This window comes from Mytilus edulis, chromosome 5, assembly GCF_963676685.1.
Source record: "Mytilus edulis chromosome 5, xbMytEdul2.2, whole genome shotgun sequence".
Lineage (NCBI taxonomy): Eukaryota > Metazoa > Mollusca > Bivalvia > Mytilida > Mytilidae > Mytilus > Mytilus edulis.
In genome coordinates, this window is record NC_092348.1 from 23306241 (window position 1) to 23331208 (window position 24968).

A 24968-nucleotide genomic window follows, 5' to 3' on the forward strand; every position below is an offset into this window, starting at 1 on the left:
GTATTTGAAAAATGTGGCAAAGATGTCTTTTATAGCATGACATTTTAAATATTCGTTTTTTTGAAACATGCAGAGCATCGAAGGAATCGAAAACATTTTGCACAATCAAGAATACTAAGTTGAAGATTTGTGGTAAATCAACATCCTGTCACTTTAAATTGCTGATGCGACAGAAATTATAAACAGAGTTAGCAAATTTACCGACAGACATATGTAAGCAACGTTACCATCTCATTTGGAGAGATAGTATTATAAAAATACTGAGATAAAACTGTTATGTACCAATAAAGTCATATTTCTGTTACATATTTGTTGTTCGTCCATTGTATGTAATTAAATTAGACCGTTAGTTTTTTCGTTTGAATTGATTTGCATTTGTCATTTTGAGGCCTTTTATTATAGCTGACTATGCGACATAGCCTTTGTTCATTGTTGAAGACAGTGCGGTGACACATAGTTGTTAATTTCTGCGTCATTTGGTCTCTTATTTTTATGTAATAGTGACAACTAGAAGTTTCGGCTATGACATGCGTAAAGGAAATAGCGTATTTGTCTCTTTTAAAGTATTATACAATATTCTGAAAACATGCAGTTTCTTTATTCTATACAATTTTGAACAAAATCACAGTTAAGTCTTTAAATCATTTTTAAAATTATCTGAATATAAAAAAATATATATTATTAAAAATTATTTGAATATAAAGAAAAATCATTATTAAAAATTATTTGAATATAAAAAAATCATAACTTTAACTTTATGAATATATTAAAATTAAAAAGATTTGTGTTAGTTCCATCAATTAATACTGGTTAATAAGCTAATTAATTGTAAAAGACTAAAATTAATTTAAAATCACGAATAATTTAGCACAAATAAAAGATTTATGTTTTGTTCTGGGTAATGATAATCACACATATTCTAATTACTTTTGAATTATTGAGTTCTGTAATTATACATTAAAAAAACACACACACACACTAAAAAGCTTTTTTGTTCTGATATGGGTATTTTGCATTGTTTTTTCTAAAGTTTAGAACTGGAAGTTGAAGCACTGGACTTGCGTCTCCATCCAATTATAGCAATTACAGTGGCAACCACAGCTACACTTGCACAAACTCCTGCTACAACTGTCGATACTTGCAACCCATCTGAAATACATATAAAAAGTTCAATCAGGTCGGTTTGATAAATTTCTATTTTAATAATTTTTTTGGTTGATTGTTTCGTTTTTGTTTTAAAACTCTTAATTGAAACTTGAAAAAAACATCCTGTATCTTGATCTCAAAGTCATATAAAAAGATGTCAAAACCTGTGTTAATGGGTTGATGTCTAATATTTGTGTTGTCAGGTTGCTGTCTATAATCAAAATGCCATATTATTCTAATTAAGCTGTTGTAAGTTGTGGTTCTAGCCACATTTGGAAAGTAACCAATGAAACACCTTATAAATTCCGTACCTTTATCAGCCACTAATAAGTATGGTCCTCCAGATACCAGATGACTGCCGCCATCCTCTGTGGAAACTTCACGACGGTGTCTGTGAGCACATCCAACCCGACACTGTGGACTTGTAGGAGAACAAACTGAAACTTGGCAGTGAATGTACACAATACCACCTGGACTTGTTCGGAATTCAAATGCTCTAACACTGAACCTAACTTCATCAAAGGATGACGGATATACTTTGACTGCTGGGGATGCTGGACAACTGAAATAAAATAAAGGACAATGCACACATACATTCAATAAATTATACTTCGAAGGGTTGCATTTATTCTATTTTTATGGCTAATTGTTTTCCATCCAAAAATAATTTCTGCAAATGCAATTCAAGTAAAGAACAGCTAGGTACGTAGAGAGAATTCCAGATTCAAAACACACATTCGCACTAGCTTTCGACATTGCTGAGTTGTAAATTACATAAACGTAAAAACCCAAATGTATAGCTACGAAAACGTAAAGATGAACTCTAAAATAGTCATTTCAATAATGCCGCACCCTCAATGTCCATAGTGACCAGGGGCGGATCCAGCCATTTTAAAAAGGGGGTTCCAACCACATGTCCCCATTCAAATGCATTGATCTTCTAAAAAAAAACAGGACCCCCCCCCCCCCCCCTCTGGATCCGCCACTGGTGACATCACCGAAAGCGACTTATTGCCGACTAAGTGAAGTTAGTAACAACACAACGGGTGCAACTATTGAAACAGGATCTACCTACCGGAGCACTTAATAGGATCTAATAGACCACCCCGGTTTTTGGTGATGTTCGTGTTGCTATTTTTGTTTGTTTGTTATTCTGTGTAATGTTTTGTAAGCTGTTGTTTATCCTATTGTTGCAATTTTCTGTTTTTCTTCGACTTGTGATTTTTATAGTTCCTTTGAAAATATTGGGTAATACTGCGAACAAATCATCAACAAACAAACTTTTGTACATACATTAGGCCGTATGTTTTCTCGTTTGAATTGTTTTACATGATTTCGGGTTCTTATATAGCTGACTATGCGGTATGGGCTTTGCTCATTGTTGAATGCCGTACGATGACCTATATTAGTAGTTCTTAATTTCATTTTGTCTCTTGTCAAGAGTGGTCTCATTGGCAATCATACCACATCTTTTTCTTTTTTTTTATATTTGATTACTTTTATACATTTTAACTACCTAAAAAAATATAACTCTTAGTGGAACAGATAGTTAACGGTTTTTTTTTCACAAATGTCACACTCAAACTTTGTTGAAAAATACCTATTGGAATTTTAAAGGTAACACTTTCGTCCATCTTATTAGCTTACCCTTGGTCGAGAAGCTGATAAATTCTACCATCCGCCGGCATGTTTGTTGGTGTTGCCACACACGAGTCAACCTTTACTGCCACATCTGTCGAATTAACATGCATTGCATGGAGTGTAAAATACATATCCTTGTTTATCTCTACTTCATTTGGGAAGGAACGGACTGGAAGAGGGGTAACAAACATGCTAGATCTGTACTGTTCTAGTTGAACGTCCATGTGCCCATATCGCTTTTCGTAGAACCTTACTTTCGACTGTGCGGGTCTGTATAAAGTTGTTATATTTTGTCTTCGGGGATAGATACACTGCACCGGAATTACTTCAGAGCTAGAACTACCGAAGTCGATGGAGTCTTTTGATGTTTGATTGCTTGGTGATCCAGATTTGTGTAGAATTAGTTCATTTTCAAATATGACTTCATCCTTGGTGAAGATCACAGTTGTTCCGCATGATGTGTGTGAAATGGTGGAGACATAGTGGGTACCATTGTCCTGTACCTGGCAGTGAGGATCACGCCATGTTGTCTGATAGTGTGACAATAGATCTGATGGAATGAACACGGATATGGAATCGGACAGACAACTAACATCATGTCGCTCTGTAGCGGACGTCAAGTTCCACCTTACACTATCTGTGGTTGGTTCTGAAATCATAGTCAAGTAAATTATAAACGATCCTTTTTTAGATTTAAAAAAAAACCTGAAAAATAAATCTGATTATTAGTAGATGATTGATAATAATGAATGATGGATGGGATGAACCTATCATGTCTCGCGTGATTTTGGCTCTCCCGTGAGAGTCTTCGCAATTTGTCAGTCATGTCATGTCGTTCCTCTCCTTCTGTGTCTTCTCTGTATATGTTACTCTCCTTTTCTTCATCTGTTCTTCAAATGTTCGCGATTTGTAAAAGAAAAAAGAAAAGAAGGTATAAGGTTATGAATTTACATATATGATTAGTTTGAATGAAAGCCTTTTAAAAATTAAGTCAATTTAATTTATTCAAACATTTAACAGTTCACCATAACTGATTTTAAAACATTTGACCTTTACTTGTGAAACCTTTTGTCCCCCTTAATCAACAACCCTTTTTTAACTATTAATTCAAAATCAAGAATATATATATGTGATTCGACTTCAGTTTAAGTTTCAGGTAGATTTAAACAGAGGCATACAGTGTATGTGATTCCTAATATCTTGTCATAAGGAAACTTGATTCGAAAACTGATAATAACACATAAGCCACAACTTATACCTTTTTATTGCTAGTCATTTCTGTTTCCATATGGGTTAGACTGGTGGTTCCTAAAAAGAGAAAGAGCAAAGAATATATGTCAGAGTCGAACCAAGCTTCCAGAAAGCCATCACATAGGCTCAAAATGTAATGTTATCATATTGACCCGATTTATTACTTACATGGTTCCTTCATAACAATTATTCTCTGTCCAAATTATTGTTTTGATATTCAGTGATAGTTTCTTTGTCCGAAAGAATTGTTTAATTAACCCTTTAAAAGTCGACAATACGGTATGGGGTTTTCTCAATATTGAAGTATGGGTTTTTCTCAATATTGAAGGTCATACGCTTGCTTTTAAGAATTGCTTACTTCCACTTCCTTTGAACTTTGTTGAATGGTTGTCTCATTTGAAATCATTCAACATCTCTTTAATTATTTTTTTTGAGCGCTCTCTTTATATAGTCATGTATGGTGAAAATGAAGCTGAAAAGTATGTAGGCAATTTCCCAAGTGTTTGGCCATTTGTGCAAACGCATACGGTCAAAATCGTAGAATTGAAACTTAATTGAATTCAATGATTTAAGAAGAGTCTGAATAAATGAATTAGAAGTTTCTTCAACTTTTTTCAAATACCAATAAAATCTTTTAAACTATGATGTGTTTTAAACAACACTGCTGGAAATTTCATTTAAGATACTATTGTACCGTGATTGTCGGTAAGTGTTTATGAAATTTTGCATTAAAAGATACAGGGGTGAATCCAGCCATTTTAAAAGGGGGTCCCAACCGGCCAGGATAAAAGGGGGGTCCAGCTCATGATATGTCCCGTCCCCATTCAAATGCATTGATCGTCCAAAAAAAGGGGGTTCCAACCACCGGACCCCCCCTCTGGATACGCTACTGAGCCACTATAGGAACCATCAAACAAATGGTGAACAGTTAGGACAATATTGAACCTTACCTTCGATTGAATTTTGGTTTCGATATTGAATAATCTTCCAATTATCATCCCCTCTATTAACAACGTGTTGCTTAATTTTGCCGATGTGCTCAGACGTAGAGTCCTGACAACCAGTTTAATGTAATAAACTCGTCGCAACTTCTTCCTCGCTGCTGTTCCAAAGGGCAAGCCACTCTATAATGATGAACCTTTGCGGCCTAAAACAGTAAAAACAATATACAGAGAACAAGAAACAATTATACAAAACGTTTAAAGTTACATGTTTAAAAAAATTAAGTTACATAATAAATTATGTCGGTCTCTTAGGTTTACATAAACAAATCCCTTACCTTTCATGTTGCTACACGAACCTTTGGATATTTTTCAAATACGTGTTATCGTTTTTAAGATTAAGATATCTACTTTATCTTGTTACGTGTCTTTTATACAGTGTCGAGCCCTATATAGCTTATCTAAGCTACTTCCTTGTAGTGTCTAGTTACAAGTGCCGAAAAGCTTTATGTTTATGTAAATTTTTCCACACCTTTACATTATATGCATGTTGCGAAATATTGGATTTACCACGTTTTTGCATAAGTACATAAAGTGCTACCACATCCGTGAGACAAAAAGTATGTGAAAAACTACAAATGTTTAGAATTTCTAACTTTCGCTCAACTTGTTATATGTGTCGCTCCAACAATGGCCACCGTTTATGAACTTATAGACGAGTCGTTTTTATTATTTACATTTTAGGGCAATAATTCTATAGTTGACTGACAATCTATTTCAGCCATGTTGAAATAACAGTTGTTCTAGTCTTGCTAATAATGTTTTGCTATTTCAAATTTCTCTATATCTGTTGTAGTGTTTAAGCCAAGGTAATAGGCAATATGTTCTTCTCATATATGTTATGATGGTATGATACTAAACCCCTAATATAACGGGAAGGATTGTGCCTGATATTCATATGATGAAGACATTATCTTTCAATCAGTTAAATTGAAGTCTAGAGCTGGCATGTCAGTTAACTGCTAGTAGTCTGTTGTTATTTATGTATTATTGTCATTTTGTTTATTTTCTTTGGTTACATCTTCTGACATCAGACTCGGACTTCTCTTGAACTGAGTTGTAATGTGCGTATTGTTATGCGTTTACTTTTCTACATTGGCTAGAGGTATAGGGGGAGGGTTGAGATCTCATAAACATGTTTAACCATGCCGCATTTTTGCCGGCCTGTCCCAAGTCAGGAGCCTCTGGCCTTTGTTAGTCTTGTATTATTTTTAATTTTAGTTTCTTGTGTACAATTTGGAGTTTAGTATGGCGTTCATTATCACTGAACTAGTGTATATATTTGTTTATAGGGGCCAGCTGAAGGACGCCTCCGGGTGCGGGATTTTTTCGCTGCATTGAAGACATGTTGGTGACCTTCTGCTGTTGTCTGTTCTTCTATGGTCGGGGTGTTCAACTTGTCTCTTTGACACATTCTCCATTTCCATTCTCAATTTTAAAATTGATGAAAAACATATTATCATTTAACTCCTATAATAGCCGGCTTCCAATTTTGGTCATTGAACTTATTTGTAGGTCTTTTCTTACTGATCTCTTTTGCACTTTTGAAGTTTCTCTCTATCATTATAGTTTTCAAGATAATTCCAGCATTCAAAAAAAATATATAGTAAAAATTGTCGTTAAAAGGCAATCACTCTTTTCAAGAGCCGATCGTGGTAATTTAGGTTATGTTGGTTTATTTTTAAATTTCGATTTACTGATCATGTTCGTCGTTGTTAATTTTTGTGTATATCTTATAGTTTTCGAGACGACCGCAAAATATGTTAAAATCATCATTTCATGGCTATAACTACTATCAAAAGCTGGTTTTGGTTTTTATGAAGGTATGTAGTTATCATCCTGAACACTTCTGCCCCTGTCCCATATTCTACATTTGGTGGCCACGTATATTTGCAGGCTGGATCACCGTACACATAAATTATGGACAAGTTTGGTACTATCAGAAGTCCATTACTAAACTAGTTATGAACTTCTGGTATTAACTATGCCAGAAGTTTCAGAGGGAAGATTTTTCAAAAAGATAACGGACAGCAACTGACGACGGACGCCATGGGATTGCAAAAACTAGCACTGACCCTTTACGTCAATTGAGCTAAAATCAAGTTATTAGCCAGTGAGATTGTTGTTTTGCTTTATGTTTTTTTTTTTTTTACTTTTAACCACACAAATACAGACAAAATATGATTTCTGCTCTTTTTATTGTAACGTACTTATTCAATGGTGTACAGCTTATGAGCCAGTGTCATATGTGAAAAGCAACTTATTTGGTAAAACAGGGAAGTGTTATATTTTCTGCCCTAGATACAGCTGAATTTTTATATTTTTTTATGTCATTTTTTCTATGAAGGTCTGGTTGGGGTGTCATTTATTTTTTTATTGCCATTTTCTCTATTCCTTAATATTAAGCCCAATTTTCTCTATAATGATTCCTTTAAAAAATTTAAGCATGCAATTATTCTCTTTTCTTTTTTTTTTCTTTTGTCTATTTTTCTCTCCTTTATTTTTTTATCTTTTATTTTTTACCATTATTCTCTATTCTGTAAACCCCCATCGGACCCTCAAATACAATACTAAAGCTTCCTGAATCATGAATTTTGAGATTTCTGAAACTAGAACAATGTGTTGACTATTGCTACAGGAAATAAATACGTACATCACATTAAGTTCAATCCTCGTCAGTGTACAGAATTATTAAAATGAGAGCACCTGACTCTTTTATGTGTCTATCGAAAGAGAAAGTTTAAACATAAACTCATCATATATACCAGGATTAAATTTTGTATTTACGCCAGACGCGCGTTTCGTCTACAAATGACTCATCAGTGACGCTCGAATCCAAAAAAGTTTAAAAGGCCAAATAAAGTACGAAGTTGAAGAGCATTGAGGACCAAAATACCTTTTAAAATGAAAACACCGTTTATTTATTATTGTCTTCAAAACGAGAAAAAGTTTTATCTAATTTAACATGACATAAAGGGACATTTTATCTTAAACAGGTGTCTCCAAGATAAGAAAAACTTTTATCTCACTAGGCAAACATTGTATCTAAGGATATTGCAATGTACAAATGAAATGTATTTCTTAATTCAATTTTGTATGATGAATCAGTGAGATGAGTAAATCATTTAAATGTAAAGAATTCTATAGTTACCGAACAATTTCTATATTAGGACATTACAAAATAATCTGAAGGGAAGTTAAAGATTAAGTACTGCAATCTTCAATATATAGTTAGATGTAACAGAAAGACACACTTCCACAATGAGCAAATTCCATGTCTTTCAGTAAGCCAAACAAGAGTGCACACGCTGAAATCTCTCCTTCTTTGCTAATTATTGATGTTATGTGGATAATTCTAAATATAAAGCTTTACTGCAACTATCACATAAACTTAACATGATCCAAGAAAATGAGATCAAAGACATATAAACCAAACAAGAAATACATGTACACCTTACAATCATTCAATACACATAATATGGTTGACCTATTGCTTATAGTTTCTAAGAAATAGACTTAACCAAGAAAACTAAACATTGACCAATGAACCATGAAAATGTAGTGAAGGTCAGATGAACCATACCAGCCAGACATGTACAGCATACAACAAATATAGTTGATCTATTGTTTATAAAAATATATTGTTTATACAAAATTTAACACTGAGCAATGAACCGTAAACATGAGGTCAAGGTCAGATAACATCTGCCAGCTAGATATGTACGCCTAACAAACGTTCCATACACCAAATATAGTAAACCTATTGCATACAGTGTAAGAAAAACAGATCAAAACACAAAAACTTAACTATAACCACTGAACCATGAAAATGAGGCCAAGGTCATACGGCAACTGCCAGTTGGACATGTACACCTAACAGTACTTCCATACACCAAATATACAAGACCTATTTCTTATATTATCTGAGCTATGGACTTGACCACCAAAACAACCTTGTTCACTAATCCATGAAAGAGGTTGAGGCCAAGTGAAAACTGTCTGACGGGGATGAGGACCTTGCAAGGTACGCACATACCAAATATAGTTATCCTATTACTCATAATAAGAGAGAAATTAACATTACAAAAAATCTTATTTTTTTTCAAGTAGACACTGAACCATGAAAATGAGGTCAAGGTCAATGTAAATGTGACATACGGAAACTTCACAACATGAGGCATCTATATACAAAGTATGAATCATCCAGGCCTTCCACCTTCTAAAATATAAGGCTTTTAAGAAGATAGCTAACACCGTCGCTGGATCACTATCCCTATGTCGAGCTTTCTGCGAGAAATAATGTTACAATAAATCAACTTCCTTATATATATATATATATACGAATATGAATAAGTAATGCCGTAAGTTGTGTTCTACTGCATCAAGTCAAAAGTTCAACAGCGCATACACACATTTAACTTCGCATGCAAAAATATAATAAGATGCTATTTTTACTTAGACCTTTCTTTTTATAAAATTTACCCATTGCAATGTTTTTAATTTGACCATCAGCTTGTATCTTTTTGTTTTACCATCATATGGTATCTTTTTGTTTGACGATCAGCTAGTATCTTTTTGTTTGGCCATTAACTGGTATCTTTTTTGTTTGACCATCAGCTAGTATCTTGTTGTTTGACCATCAGTTGGTATCTTTTAAATTAAAAACAATCTTAATTTCTTATTGTATATATTCAACATATTTTCTCCCCCCCCCCCCCCCCCCCATCCAATCCATCTAAACCCTACCATTAAGCCGACGCAAAAAAATCCAAAACCCCAATATTGATCTAAAGAAGAAGTCATCAACGTCAATAGCAATCCATGCTTTTCCTGTAATTCCATGATACACAAAAAGTCAATACCTACATAATTCATTAAAAATTATATAAACGTACCTCACCCTTGCAGCAAGTTGAGTTAAAGAATGTCTATCTGACGATGTGACAAATATCCATCCATTCAACAACTTCCCCTACTCTATATATTTCGGAAGTGCTTATACTGAAATGTCAAGTATTTGGTTAATTTTTCAATCATACGGGGCGTCTATTTTAGGACTTCGTTTTATGTTGACACTGGGAACTTTGTTCCATTGAGATCTAAAGGTACTTATCCTAGTTCTATGAATACGATGACCAAATGGCTTCCTGCTTTTTTTATACGATTATCTTAAAGCCGTTAATTTCGTTCTGATTTAATAACACGGTCTTTACCATATTATATCAATGTAGGCTTAAAACATTTTAGGAGTTTTAATTGGCTAGATTGCATACAAATACTGCAAACTGTTGCTACGGAAAAACTTAAAAATAAATGATAATAAATCAGGATAGTTGTTTCTAGTGTATAGGACAGTCGGTTGTTTGTATGTTCAGGGTAGGAGTTTCCAATGTAGATAACTGTCAGTTATATGATATTCAGGCTTATCTACTGCAAAGGACAGATAGTTATGTGATGTTCATGGTAATGATATCTAGTGTAGAGGAAAGTTGGTTATTTGTCAATCAGGGTAGTTGTATCTAGTGTAGAGGAAAGTTGGTTATTTGTCAATCAGGGTAGTTGTATCTAGTGTAGAGGAAAGTTGGTTATTTGTCAATCAGGGTAGTTGTATCTAGTGTAGAGGAAAGTTGGTTATTTGTCAATCAGGGTAGTTGTATCTAGTGTAGAGGAAAGTTGGTTATTTGTCAATCAGAGTAGTTGTATCTAGTGTAGAGGAAAGTTGGTTATTTGTCAATCAGGGTAGTTGTATCTAGTGTAGAGGACAGTTGGTTATTTGTCAATCAGGGTAGTTGTATCTAGTGTAGAGGACAGTTGATTATTTGTCAATCAGGGTAGTTGTATCTAGTGTAGAGGAAAGTTGGTTATTTGTCAATCAGGGTAACTGAATCTATTGTAGAGGAAAGTTGGTTATTTGTCAATCAGGGTAGTTGTATCTAGTGTAGAGGAAAGTTGATTATTTGTCAATCAGGGTAGTTGTATCTAGTGTAGAGGAAAGTTGGTTATTTGTCAATCAGGGTAGTTGTATCTAGTGAAGAGGAAAGTTGGTTATTTGTCAATCAGGGTAGTTGTATCTAGTGTAGAGGAAAGTTGGTTATTTGTCAATCAGGGTAGTTGTATCTAGTGTAGAGGAAAGTTGGTTATTTGTCAATCAGGGTAGTTGTATCTAGTGTAGAGGAAAGTTGGTTATTTGTCAATCAGGGTAACTGAATCTATTGTCAAGGACAGTCGGTTATTTGTTATTCAGGGTAATTATCTCTTGTAGGGGAGTCAGTGGAAGTGTGCCAATCAGGGTAATTGTATCTACTGTAGAGGACTGTTGGTTATACGTCAATCAGGGTAATTGTATCTACATTAGAGGACTGTTGGTTATTTGTCAATCAGGGCAATTGTATCTTTTGTAGAGGACTGTTGGTTATGCGTCAATTAGGGTTATTTTATCTACTGTAGAGGACTGTTGGTTATGCGTCAATCAGGGTAATTGTATCTACTGTAGAGGACTGTTGGTTATGCGTCAATCAGGGTAATTGTATCTACTGTAGAGGACTGTTGGTTATGCGTCAATCAGGGCAATTGTATCTACTGTAGAGGACTGTTGGTTATGCGTCAATCAGGGTAATTGTATCTACTGTAGAGGACTGTTGGTTATGCGTCAATCAGGGTTATTGTGTCTACTGTAGAGGACTGTTGGTTATACGTCAATCAGGGTAATTGTATCTACTGTAGAGGACTGTTGGTTATACGTCAATCAGGGTAATTGTATCTTCATTATAGGGCTGTTGGTTATACGTCAATCAGGGTATTGTATCTACTGTAGAGGACTGTTGGTTATTAGTCAATCAGAGTAATTGTATCTACTGTAGAGGACTGTTGGTTATGCGTCAATCAGGGTATTGTATCTACTGTAGAGGACTGTTGGTTATTCGTCAATCAGGGTAATTGTATCTACTGTAGAGGACTGTTGGTTATTCGTCCATCAGGATTATTGTATCTACTGTAGAGAACTGTTGGTTATGCGTCAATCAGGGTAATTGTATCTACTGTAGAGGACTGTTGGTTATACGTCAATCAGGGCAATTGTATCTACTGTAGAGGACTGTTGGTTATTCGTCAATCAGGGTAATTGTATCTACTGTAGAGGACTGTTGGTTATTCGTCAATCAGGGCAATTGTATCTACTGTAGAGGACTGTTGGTTATGCGTCAATCAGGGTAATTGTGTCTACTGTAGAGGACTGTTGGTTATACGTCAATCAGGGTAATTGTATCTACTGTAGAGGACTGTTGGTTATGCGTCAATCAGGGTAATTGTGTCTACTGTAGAGGACTGTTGGTTATGCGTCAATCAGGGTAATTGTATCTACTGTAGAGGACTGTTGGTTATGCGTCAATCAGGGTAATTGTGTCTACTGTAGAGGACTGTTGGTTATTCGTCAATCAGGGTAATTGTATCTACTGTCGAGGACTGTCAGTTGAATGATATTAATGCTAATTTACCTAGTGTCACCCATCAGAGTAACTGTATATACTAGTAGTGTAGAAGACAGTCAGTTATGTGTCAATCAGGGTCGTCATTGTATTTAGTTAAGTCAGCTGGTATATGTTTGTGTATCATTTTGTTTGACCATCAACTGGTACCTTTTTGTATGACCATCAGCATGCATCTTTTTGTTTAACCATCAGTTTGTTTCTGTTTGTTTAACCATCATCTGGTAACTTTTGTTTGACCATCATCTGGTATCTTTTTGTTTGACCATCAGCTTATATCTTCTGATATCTTTTTGTTTAACCATCAGCTTGTTTCTGTTTATTTGGCTATCATCTGGTATCTGTTTGATGACCATCAGCTGGTATCTTTTTGTTTGACCATCAGCTTATATCTTCAGACATCTTTTTGTTTGACCATCAGCTGGTATCTGGTTGTTTGACAATCACCTCGAATCTATTTGTTTGACCATCAGCTAATACCATTATGTATGGCCATCAGTATATATCTTTTTGTTTTACCATCAACTGGTTTCTGGTTGTTTGACCATCAGCTGATATCTTTTTGTTTGACCATCAGCTGATATCTTTTTGTTTGAACATCAGCTGATACCTTTTTGTATGAATAACAGCTTATACCTTCCGATATCTTTTTATTAGAACTTCAGCTGTTATCTGTTTGTTTGACCATCAGCTGATATCTTTTTGTTTTACCATCAGCTGATACCTTTTTGTATGACCAACAGCTAGTATCTTCTGACATCTTTTTGTTTGGCCATCAACTTATATCTTTTTGTTTGACCATCAGCTTGTATTTTTTGGTTTTACCATCATCTGGTATCTTTTTGTTTGACGATCAGCTAGTATATTTTTGTTTGACCATTAGCTGGTATCCTTTTTTGTTTGACCATCAGCTGGTATCTTGTTGTTTGACCATTAGCTGATATTTTTGTTTGACCATCAGCTTGTATATTTTTTTTGATCATCAGTTGGTATCTAATTATTTGACCATCAGCTGGTATCTGTTTTTATTTTTTACCATTGGCTGGTTTCTGTTTGTTTGACCATTAGGTGGTATCTGTTTGTTTGACCATTTATCCGTATCTGTTTGTTTGACCATCAGCTGGTATGTTTGTTTGACCCTCAGTTTGTATTTGTATGTTTGGCCATAAGCTGGTATCTGTTTGACCATCAGTTTGTATCTGTATGTTTGACCATAAGCTGGTATCTGTTTGACCATCATTGAGTATCTGTTTATTTGACCATCATCTGGTATCTTTTTGTTTGATGATCAGCTAGTATCTTTTTGTTTGACCATTAGCTGGTATCCTTTTTGTTTGACCATCAGCTGGTATCTTGTTGTTTGACCATTAGCTGGTATTTTTTAGTTTGACCATCAGCTGGTATTTTTTAGTTTGACCAACAGCTGGTATTTGTTTGTTTGACCATCTGGTATCTGTTTGTTTGACCATCAGTTGGTATGTTTGTTTGACCTTCAGTTTGTATCTGTATGTTTGACCATAAGCTGGTATCTGTTTAACCATCAGTTTGTATCTGTGTGTCTGGCCATTATCTGGTATCTGTTAGACCATCATTGAGTATCTGTTTGTTTGACCATTAGCTGGTATCTGTTTGTTTGACCTTCAACTGGTATCTGTTTGTTTGACCATCAGCTGGTATCTGTTTGTTTGACCATTAGCTGGTATCTGTTTGTTTGACCATTAGCTGGTATCTGTTTGTTTGACCATTAGCTGGTATCTTTGTTTGACCATCAGCTGGTATGTTTGTTTGACCTTCAATTTGTATCTGTATGTTTGACCATAAGCTGGTATCTGTTTAACCATCAGTTTGTATCTGTATGTTTGACAATTATCTGGTATCTGTTAGACCATCATTGAGTATCTGTTTGTTTGACCATCATCTGGTATCTTTGTTTGACCATCAGTTGGTATCTGTTTGTTTGACCGTCAACTGGTATCTGTTTGTTTGACCATCAGCTGGTATCTGTTTGTTTGACCATTAGTTGGTATCAGTTTGTTTGACCATTAGTCGGTATAAGTTTGAATGACTATCAGTTAGTATTTGTTTGTTTGACCATCAGCTGGTATCTGTTTGTTTGACCATTAGCTTTAATCATTTTATTTTAGCATCAACTGGTTTCTTTTTATTGACTATCAGATGGTGATATCTTTTAATTTGACCATCAGCTGGATTTTTTTATTTGACTGTCAGCTAGTATTCATTTGTTTGTTTGACCATCAGCAGGAATGGTTTTTTTTGTTACCATTAGTTGGTATCTGTTTGTTTGACCATCAGCATGTTTATTTTTGATTGACCATCAGCTGATATCTTTTAGTTTGACATCAGCTAGTATTTAAAGTTTGACCATCAGCTGGTATCTTATTATTTGACCATCAGCTGGTATCAGGTTTTTTTTTTACCATCAGCTGGTTTCTGTTTGTTTGACCATCAGCTTGTACTGTTTTGTTTGGCCAGTGATTGCCAATAAATATCATTCTAAAAATTACTTACAAGTTTTGTATATAAATTAATTTTGTCACTTTAGCATCAGGTTAAAAATTATTAAAATCATTTCAGCTAAAAAAAATAATCAAATATAATTACTCATCAACATTTGAAGATATGATTCAAAGGCTTAAATTAAATTGTTCTTCAAACTTATTTCATGAAATAAATTAAAACAATTACATGCTCAGTTTTTGACATTATTTCCATGAGTTTAAGCTGATATCAGCTACTTTTTCAAGTCAATTTTTTTAAACAGTTTTCATTTTAATACTGGAAAATGTCCATTCAATATGTTGATTTGATAATGGAAACAGAATGCACCTGTCCTAAGTCAGGAATCTGATGTACAGTAGTTGTCGTTTGTTTATGTAATATATACGTGTTTCTCGTTTCTCGTTTTGTTTATATAGATTAGACCGTTGGTTTTCCCGTTTGAATGGTTTTACACTAGTAATTTTGGGGCCCTTTATAGCTTGTTGTTCGGTGTGAGCTAAGGCTCCGTGTTGAAGGCCGTACTTTAACCTATAATGGTTTACTTTTTAAATTGTTATTTGTATGGAGAGTTGTCTCATTGGCACTCACACCACATCTTCCTATATCTATGAAGAAGGATGTCAGTAAAGCTTTTATGCTAAATAGATAACAAACTTGTATACTGTGAATATCAAATTTTATTTTAATATTGTAACACAAATAACTTAAAAAGATCTCCACTCATAAATTAAACAAAGATATTCTTTTTCTATAATATACTGATGGTGTCACATGTTTATACAGAAAATGAATAGAGAAATGTTGAGGAAATGTTTGCAAAGGCAGTTTTCAAATTCCATTCTATATCTTTCTGCCAGCAATCTTGAACTTTAACAAAATCTGTTTATTCTTTTGTTTAAATAGTTATAGAATAAAACCCAAGATTCTTTTATATATTTACATAACATCCTTTTCAGATACTAGTAATTTCATTCATTTCATTTTAATCTAACCCCTTTCCATCAGAATATATTCTTTTTGGTTTTTTAACACATACACTTTTGCATCTGACTACATTTATGAACAGCAAGTTAGCAATGAAACAATTGAAAATGTCTGATTAAATATCAAAAAGCTTTATAAGTACACTCAACTGCATTATAAAATATCACATTTGGTAATCTTCATCCTTATACATATATTCTGTTGACTTTAATTTTAATTTAAAAGTCAAAGGTCAAAACTCTTCAAAATTTGATATATATAATGTTCACTCTTTTCCTTGTAATTATTCATATAAAATATAATCAGCTAGTTAAAGGCATATGATACAGTTACAGCCTACAGGGGAGGTAATGACGTTGCTAACGTAAATTGTTATTTTCACGACGTCAAACTATGACTTATCGGGAAAAGATTCAGTTTTCGACTGACTTTTATCATTCAAACTTATTTTACTTGAAAACGTGTTCATGGACCCCTCTTTTTTAAAATGCCATTTGGTTTGATTAAGCCAGAAGATTATGTGAGCCAATTTTCATGAAAACGTAAATAGTGCAATTATTTAAAATTTGATAAATATTCAGCAAAAAATGATGTTTTTTTTCTACATTCATGAACATTGGATAAATATGAGTTATTTCTGAATAAAAAATGCATAAATTTTTAGGATACTTATAAAATACAGAAAATACAAATTATTTAACAAAAAACAATTTGTGTTTATCTTTTAAAACAAAAAAGTTATGTCTTTCTTTTGATAGAGAAAATATGGCCACAAATCTGAATTTTAAGCAAATATACAAAAATTTCGACCTCATTTTACTCAAAAAGTAGCTCATGAAGGTATATTTTTTATTACATATTTGATTTAATCAGGTAAAAAATAGTCTATACAGAAATTTTTATCAAAATGTAAACACGGAATCAAAACTGTATCTTATGCCCTTAAGGATTAAATGCTTTGATAATTGTTGGTTTTCAGTTATCAAGATCAACAAAATAATAATCACAGAGTAATATAGGGCACTCTGTAAATTCCACTCGATAGTCATAATATAAGTCTATTTCATCTGGTTCGTCCATTGTGTCACCCCATAATTCCCTCAGCTCCGTATCCTCTTCGATCCTAGATTCAGCGACTCTCCTGTCATCACGGAATATTGACAGTTTAGTAGATGCAATACCTGTGTCTTGTATAATCATCTGGATAAGACTGTATATTGTTGTGAAACCGTTAGCAGTCACATTTATATGTGAAGGATGTTTTGATGTATTCTTGAAGGTTATGCAAATTAGATTAATTGAAACGTCCCTGAAAAAGAGATATATTATATCATATCATCCATATCATCAATTAAATACATTTAAATATTTGCGTGAGATGAAAATCTGTTTATTGAGGATTGAAAAGCATGGTACATGAACTTATTTTTGTATCTTTTTAAAATTTATTAAAAGGTTATGCAAATTAGATTACTTGAAACAGCCCTGAAAAAGAGATATATTATATCATATCATCCATATCATCAATTAAATGCATTTAAATATTTGCGTGAGATGTATTCTTGCAGGTTATGCAAATTAGATTAATTGAAACGTCCCTGAAAAAGAGATATATTATATCATATCATCCATATCATCAATTAAATGCATTTAAATATTTGCGTGAGATGTATTCTTGAAGGTTTTGCAAATTAGATTAATTGAAACGTCCCTGAAAAAGAGATATATTATATCATATCATCCATATCATCAATTAAATGCATTTAAATATTTGCGTGAGATGAAAATCTGTTTATTGAGGATTGAAAAGCATGGTACATCAACTTATTTTTGTATCTTTTTAAAATTTATTTTAATAACAGACCACAATTATGATGAGAATAATCAGTTTAAGGTGGTACCTAACACTACAGGGAGATAACTCTGTAAAATCAGCTAAACGTTTTAATTACGTTGTGTTGTAAAGGGAATATTAAGCTTCTCAATGATCAAAATTGGTGTTTGTCAAACTGCTTATATAACCAGTGTAATTTTTCTGATAAAATGGTTGGTTCAAAATTTTTGAAATTTATATATTTTGGTTAGGGTCAAAGTAAATACTTTGTCAAATTTTTATGAAAATTAAACGAGCCAAATTAATTTTAGTGAAAGTGTTGGGTACCACCTTAACAAGTTTCCAATGGGCTTTTGTACTTAAAAAAATAAAACAGTTTATAAATAAAAGTTAATAACTAAATCTAATAAGAGGCAAAACGAATAGACTTCCTTGCAATTAATGTTTCTACTCAGAACAAATATGACCTATCTATAAACCCGTACAATCCAGTCAAAAATATTATACTGTCTACAATTGTCATTTTTCCATTTAAGATACTTATAATACAACAACAAATTTGTTGTCCAGACAAACTGTGCAATGTGTATAATCAGTCAAAGGGAGATAATTCTGTAGCATTTTTGAGTGCAAACATGATTTTATCAATTAAAGGGAGACAAATTGGTGATATTCTAAAGGTTTTTTTTTTATATATATAAAGAAGTATTCGTATAGTTAAAGTTACATTTGGCCCTCTTTAATTTGAACATGGGGAGATAGAAATTCCATGAAAAAAACTTTTAACATAAAAAAAGAAACTTTTTAGGTATTCTTTAGAATGAATTGTCATGCCATTTAAGTTTCATAAACTGATAAGACATCACATATTTTATTGTTACAGTGTGTATATGTTTTGATCATTTAGCAAAAAACTGATTCATTTTATATATTCCAATTTTTCTAATTTCCTTAGGCAATTTTGAGTAGAATTGACTATTTGAAGATAAAATGTCCCATAACAGATAGTGACACCTAACTGCAATATCAAGATAGCCCTATCACTATTTTAAAAAAGATACAAGAAAGCTACATGTCAGAGTACTTTAATAGTTAACTTAAGTTCCTATTTAATCAGTGATGTTTATAAAGACTTTTCCCACCTAATGGCATGGTTTATTGAAAAACAGCAACTTGTTGTGGGCTTCGGTGTATTTTGTGTCATGAAGACAAACTTGCCAATAAAACAGTTATCTGAAATTGTTTTGAATTATAATTATTCTGATAAGATAATAATACCTGCAGAATGGTATACCAGGAGGTTGTATGACGGCCATTTTACAGGATCTACAATGATCTAAATCTCTCTTTGTTACATCCAAAACCTTTTCCATTTCTTCTTCTTCTTGTTCCATCTCCTCTACCTCTCTAAAAAAAAAACAACCAAGAAACACCATGAGTGCATAAGCCATGCTGCAATCTATATTGATCTTTATAGGACACAGATTTTTGGGTCAAGCTCTTATTTTTTCAGTTTTGGTGTTGATTTTAAGGGTCTGCTAACAAATTCACAAATAATTTCAAAACTAGGAAAATAAGTATAGAGACATTGACCTTCCCCCCCCCCCAAAAAAAAAAATATAAAAAAATACAGGGAACTTGTTGTTTACAACAGACATTCTCAATTTAAGTTTGATAGATAATTTTTGGAATAAAGTATGATTCAAAAAGATATAACAAAGAAATCAATTCCTGTCCAAATTTCAGTTTATCATTTGCTGCTGTGATCCTTTTCAAATATCACTATAGATTGTCTACATTCCATGAAACATTGTAACACCAAGTTTGGTAAAAATTGAACAAATGGAATATCGTTAATTATGTGTTAATACAAACTAGATCCACCAAAAGATAAAAGACTAGATACTGAACCAGGTCATTTTTCGAAGTTCTGAAAGTGATCAAAATTCCTTTTAGAAAAGTTTTTTCCTAAATTTTTATATCATTTCCATGTTAACATTATATCAGGACTCATAATTAAGATAAATTAAGTCAAGAAATAAAAGATAAAATATCAGTTGCCTGCACAGACAAAGATTTGAAATAGGAAAAATTTGTAAGGGTTCCGCGGAACCCAGTGTCTCGCCTATTTTTGCTGTAAATTGCAGACTCAACAACAATGAGGGAAAAAATCAATAAAAATATTCCTCTTGTTACATGTACTATTTTATGATTGCAAGAAAATCTAAGTCCATTTAAAAGTAAATTACAGAAAAAACTGAGTAATCTTTTTACAAACTTTACTTCTGGATACAATATTATGATCATAAATAAGCTTCTGTCCAAGTTTGGAACAAACCCAGGATAGTTTAAGAAAGTTATTAAAATTTTTAAAACTTTAACCACAGAGTGAATGTAATGGTTCCCTGGAGAAAAACTAAGTCCATTTAAAAGTAAAATATGGAAAAAATGGATTTATTTATTTACAAAATTTACTTCTGGATACTATCTTATGATCATAAACAAGCTTCTGTCCAAATTTGGTACAAACCCAGGATAGTTTAAGAAAGTTCTAAAAACTTTAACCACAGAGTGAATGTAATGTTTCTCCGCAGAAAAAACTAAGTCCATTTATAAGTAAAATATGGAAAAAATGGAATTTTATTTTTTCAAAATTTACTTCTGGATATTATCTTATGATCATAAACAAGCTTCTGTGCAAGTTTAGTACAAACCCAGGATAGTTTGAGAAAGTTATTAAAATTCTAAAAACTTTAACTACAGAGTGAATGTTTTGTTTCCTCGCAGAAAAAACTAAGTCCATTTATAGTAAAATACGGAAAAAATGGAATTTTATTTTTACAAAATTTACTTTTGGATACTACCTTATGATCATAAACAAGCTTCTGTCAAAGTTTGGTAGAAATCCAGTATAGTTTAAGAAAGTTATTAAAATTTCAAAAACTTTAACCACAGAGTGAATATTTGTTGACGCCGCCGACGACGCCGACGACGACGGAATGTAGGATCGCTTAGTCTCGCTTTTTCGACTAAAGTCGAAGGCTCGACAAAAACCTTTCATCATTCACAACACTTGCTTACTTAACTAGTTATGCACATAGAGGTGGTACATAACACTACAGGGAGATAACTCTTAAAAAATATCAGAGAATTTTAGGCACCTTCTTTTGTTAATGAAAAATAGAGCTTCTCAATGATCAAAATAAGTGTTTGTCAAACTGCTATATATTCAATGAAATTTTTCAGATAAAGTGAGTGGCTCAAGTTTTAAGAATTTTCATATTTTTGTCAAAGGTCAAAGTATAAAATATTTTGTCAAAAATTTATGTAAATTAAACCAGCCAAATTAATTTAGTTAAAGTGTTTGGTATCACCTTAAATTTGATTCCAACTGTTACATTTTCATCAGTGACTGCTAGAGGAATGGTGTATTTGTTGGCTAAAAAACAACCTTTGATTTTTACCAGTGTTTTCATTTTTGCTTTTCAACACTTAACCTGATGATAAGATGGTAATTAGATCACATGAAGGCACCTTTGAAACATTTGACTCAAGCTATTGGAGAATATGAATGTCCCTAAAAAATATAAATATACAAAAAGAGTTCCATCAAAGATATAAGTTTGTCTACTTTATAAGATTCAAATTCTAAAAAATAAAATTTTGACAGTTCAATTTGACCAATTTTCAGTTCCAATGTATTTGAATTGTGCTATTAATTCCCTTGATGATTATCCCATGTCACTTTTAATTCAAACCTACATTGCATAATTAAGTCCTTTGTGTAGTTCTGTGTAATCAATTTCTTCACTATTTTCATTGTCCAACAACTTTGCTAAGAGATGACATTGTACCTCACTGCAGGGAATCTCTAAGTCAAACATTCCTGAAATTCATTAAAACAGAATTATGGCTATATAAAACTACAAAAATATCTTTATTCCTGACTCTCAATGCTGAGGTGTTATAAATGGTCTATGTCACAGACTTTTGTTAAATTTTGCATGTAACTTTAACTCCTTGAAATATAATGGAAAAATGAAAAATATAAAGCATTTATCTCTTTATTTTCTGAAATATTACTGTCAGATACAATTCTTGCAAATTATTTTAAGAGTATAATGATTGTTTTATCAAATTAAAAAAAATATGCAATATTCTTAAATTTGTCTTTTAAAATTCATTTTCAATATTATTTATATACTTTTAACTTTTTGTATCTTCGGATTTTAAATGTTTGGGTTTGAGTGTTCCTGATGAAGGTAAATCCAGAAAAGCACTTCGAACGCATGCAATTATTAAACGTGTTGTTTTCAACTTTTTTTCCCCAATCAAATATTTTTTCTTACCCGACTTAAATTCATCATAAGTAAGCATACACTCTCCCTCATAATCGTATGTTTTGAAAAGTTGCTGGATTCTTACTGCATTAGATTTTAACCATTTGTCCATTTCATATATAAATAAACGAAATGATGGTTTTTCCTTCTTTAACTTTTCTGTTTCTTTTTCTAGTTTTTCCTAAAATTTTAAAATAAAGAATTAGTATTCAGGTTTATATTACTTAAATCCTTTCACTACTGAGATCAAGTCAACTGTAACCTCTGTTAGACATAAATAACTTGAAAAGTCTTAGTATCTATCATTTTCAATTCTGGTACATGTAAATATAGGCAAATGGGCATGCTTACTGTATGTATAACTGGTGTAATTACCAATCACATGTACAATGTATGTTCCTGGTGTGCCAAGTCAGATAATAATTGATAATAAGTGTGGATTTGTGTACTGCCCAATAATGTTCTTACAAAGTAACTCTTATTATCATTTTATGTATCATGAACAATCTAATGTACCACACATCTCATTTTATTCATTTCTTACGATACCATATTTCAATTTCTACATCAAATATAGTCTAAGCAAGCTATGAATAAAGTTAACATACTTTCCATCAAAACACAAATAGATTTAGGAAGATGTGGTGTGAGTGTCAATGAGACAACTCTCCATCCAAATAACAATTTAAAAAAAAGTTAAACCATTATAGGTCAATGTACGGCCTTCAACATGGAAGCCTTGGCTCACAACGAATAACAAGCTATAAAGGGCCCCAAAATTACTAGTGTAAAACCATTCAAACAAAAATTGTTTAGATATTTTACTTATAAAAAGAACCTCACTGACAAGTATACTGACTTAAGATACAGACAAATGAAGATAAGCTTGTGGTATTTTATTTACCCCCCCCCCCCCCCCTTTTCTCCCAGGAAGTATTCTTGATCACTCTTTAAGATGTCCAAGTACAAGTTTAATTTCTAGATGTACATGTATCTTACCAACTTCTTATCAGCCAAGGACACTTTCTTCTTCTTCTTTTTGCCCTTTTTCTTTTTCTTTCCTCCGTCTTTTTCTTTAAGATCTACAGTACCATCAGGATTTGTTACAGAAATCAAAGTACCTGGATCAATTTCCCCTGGCTCATCCTTTTCTATTGACTTTCCCGATGTCAACTTCCTATAATTAAAATAAGCTTTATTACATGTACAGCTCTAAATAACTAATGTGATGGTGAGAAGTACATAAAATATGAAGTTGATCTCCGTAAGGCAGCAATCCAACAACATGAAATAAGTAGTGACACCCATTTAGTTGCATACTTGGGAGGAAATCATTTTAATTGACAAACACAAAACCAATTCCTTCTCTTCAATGTAAAAATTCTCTTATTTGAATAGAACAAAGAACAAATCCTAAGAATTGCATAAAAATACCTATTCAAAGTGTAATTCTAAAGAAAAAAATGCACTAATTATCGAAAAAAGATTTATAACAGCTAGTTTGGCCCTGACACCTGTAAATTTCCCAGCTGACGTGTGCTAAAAAGAACCTCTCTGTGATTGTCTTTTGCCACATAAATTATGCACAAAAATATACAAGTTATCTACAAAGGTATCCACTTCCGGAGTCTTAGTGTTGTTCAATATATACAATGTATAGAGTTTTAAGTATGGGGGATCTCATACATGTACATGTATATTAAGATTCTGATAGCAATTCTAAATCAAATTATTTCTCTAGTAAATTTCTTGAAACTACATCTAGCAACCAAAAAACAAAAATACAATCAATGCTTTTACATCCCAATTAATTTACAAAAAGAAGCATTCAATTCTTAAATACATCTTACATGTAAATGTTGACAGACAATAGACAATATTTATTAGCACAAACACATTTACATTAAATGGTTATAGCATAATTGGTACAATATCCGTAATGCGCCTCAATATGAGCACAACAAAAGTCATGTGTAAACAAAAAAAAATTTGTGTAGTGATATTTGACATGTTTCTATTTTTTTCAAATGACTGAGCTTATCCATGTGTGGTGATTAGGAAGGTAAAGGAACATAGAATAAATGTGTAAAAACTGTGGAGCTATTAAATGTGTTCAAAGTATTAAATTAAAAGAACTTATTGTGTTAAAAAGGGGAATTTTTACAACAAGGAGTCGCATCACGAAAGGATGTTCAGGGTATGCTAATCTATGGAAAAAGTCATCTCACTTCGTCCCCCGAAAATTTAACCACATATGTGAAAATGTCAGAGCTTTAAAACGAGGCTTTTTTTTAAATGAGCTACATATATCATACATATCCAAGTTTACGATATTGTCTGAGCTACAGAAAACGTTACCATTCATAACCGCCTATATAAAAACTATTAAAGATATTGACCCAATTGTATCCTACATATTCTGATTTATTTTTATTGGGAGGTAAGTCACAACAATGGTTAAGCATTCAAAAATTATATTTCAAATCTGAAATCCCCATCAATGCTTATAATTAGCAAAATTGCTATTATGATTATGATGGAAAATAAACTCCCAAAAAAACATCTACCAAAAAAATATAAATATCATAATATATTACAAAGCTTTACTTTTTCTTTCCTCCTTTCTTTTTCTTTAATACCATCTTGTAATGTATGGGACAAATAAACGAATCTCGAAAGAAAACTGGAAAATTCGATTGTTTACAGTTTCCAAGCACTCCCAAAGGTCAAGGTAAAATTTTGATTCTAAAGTCCATAACAAAATCGG

At 32.6% G+C, this 24968-nt stretch overlaps 2 protein-coding genes across 8 annotated transcripts; both read right to left on the reverse strand.

Annotated features, from left to right (window-relative positions):
• Positions 1-576: 576 nt before the first annotated feature.
• LOC139523208 (oncoprotein-induced transcript 3 protein-like) lies at positions 577-10037 on the reverse strand. Of its 7 annotated transcripts, none has more exons than XM_071317034.1 (6): positions 9940-10037; positions 7693-7745; positions 4984-5185; positions 2794-4085; positions 1458-1708; positions 577-1149 (listed from the first exon to the last, which is right to left on the reverse strand). In XM_071317034.1, exons 4-6 carry the CDS (start codon positions 3444-3446, stop codon positions 1025-1027), a joined length of 1029 nt encoding a protein of 342 aa, XP_071173135.1. In that variant the 5' UTR covers positions 3447-4085; positions 4984-5185; positions 7693-7745; positions 9940-10037; the 3' UTR covers positions 577-1024. The 7 variants fall into 7 exon arrangements, with proteins under 7 accessions (XP_071173135.1, XP_071173132.1, XP_071173130.1 ...); XM_071317031.1 differs by having other exon boundaries at positions 2794-4095; positions 4989-5185; positions 9940-10011; XM_071317029.1 differs by lacking the exon at positions 9940-10037 and having other exon boundaries at positions 2794-4095; positions 4989-5185; positions 7693-7764.
• A 5667-nt stretch (positions 10038-15704) lies between these two features.
• On the reverse strand, positions 15705-24948 carry LOC139523204 (uncharacterized). The gene is made up of 6 exons (XM_071317026.1): positions 24809-24948; positions 23201-23378; positions 22211-22382; positions 21624-21747; positions 19140-19268; positions 15705-17336 (listed from the first exon to the last, which is right to left on the reverse strand). Exons 1-6 carry the CDS (start codon positions 24841-24843, stop codon positions 17003-17005), a joined length of 972 nt encoding a protein of 323 aa, XP_071173127.1. The 5' UTR covers positions 24844-24948; the 3' UTR covers positions 15705-17002.
• Positions 24949-24968: the final 20 nt, after the last annotated feature.

Coding starts and splice junctions, on each gene's coding strand:
- LOC139523208 (XM_071317034.1), bottom strand. CDS start 3,446: ATGATTTCAGAACCAACCACAGATAGTGTAAGGTGGAACTTGACGTCC. Junction 1,709..2,793: donor TATCAGCTTCTCGACCAAGG/GTAAGCTAATAA, acceptor ATTTTATTTCAG/TTGTCCAGCATCCCCAGCAG. Junction 1,150..1,457: donor CTTATTAGTGGCTGATAAAG/GTACGGAATTTA, acceptor TATGTATTTCAG/ATGGGTTGCAAGTATCGACA.
- LOC139523204 (XM_071317026.1), bottom strand. CDS start 24,843: ATGGTATTAAAGAAAAAGAAAGGAGGAAAGAAAAA. Junction 22,383..23,200: donor CCTTGGCTGATAAGAAGTTG/GTAAGATACATG, acceptor TTAAAATTTTAG/GAAAAACTAGAAAAAGAAAC. Junction 17,337..19,139: donor CCTGGTATACCATTCTGCAG/GTATTATTATCT, acceptor TCTCTTTTTCAG/GGACGTTTCAATTAATCTAA.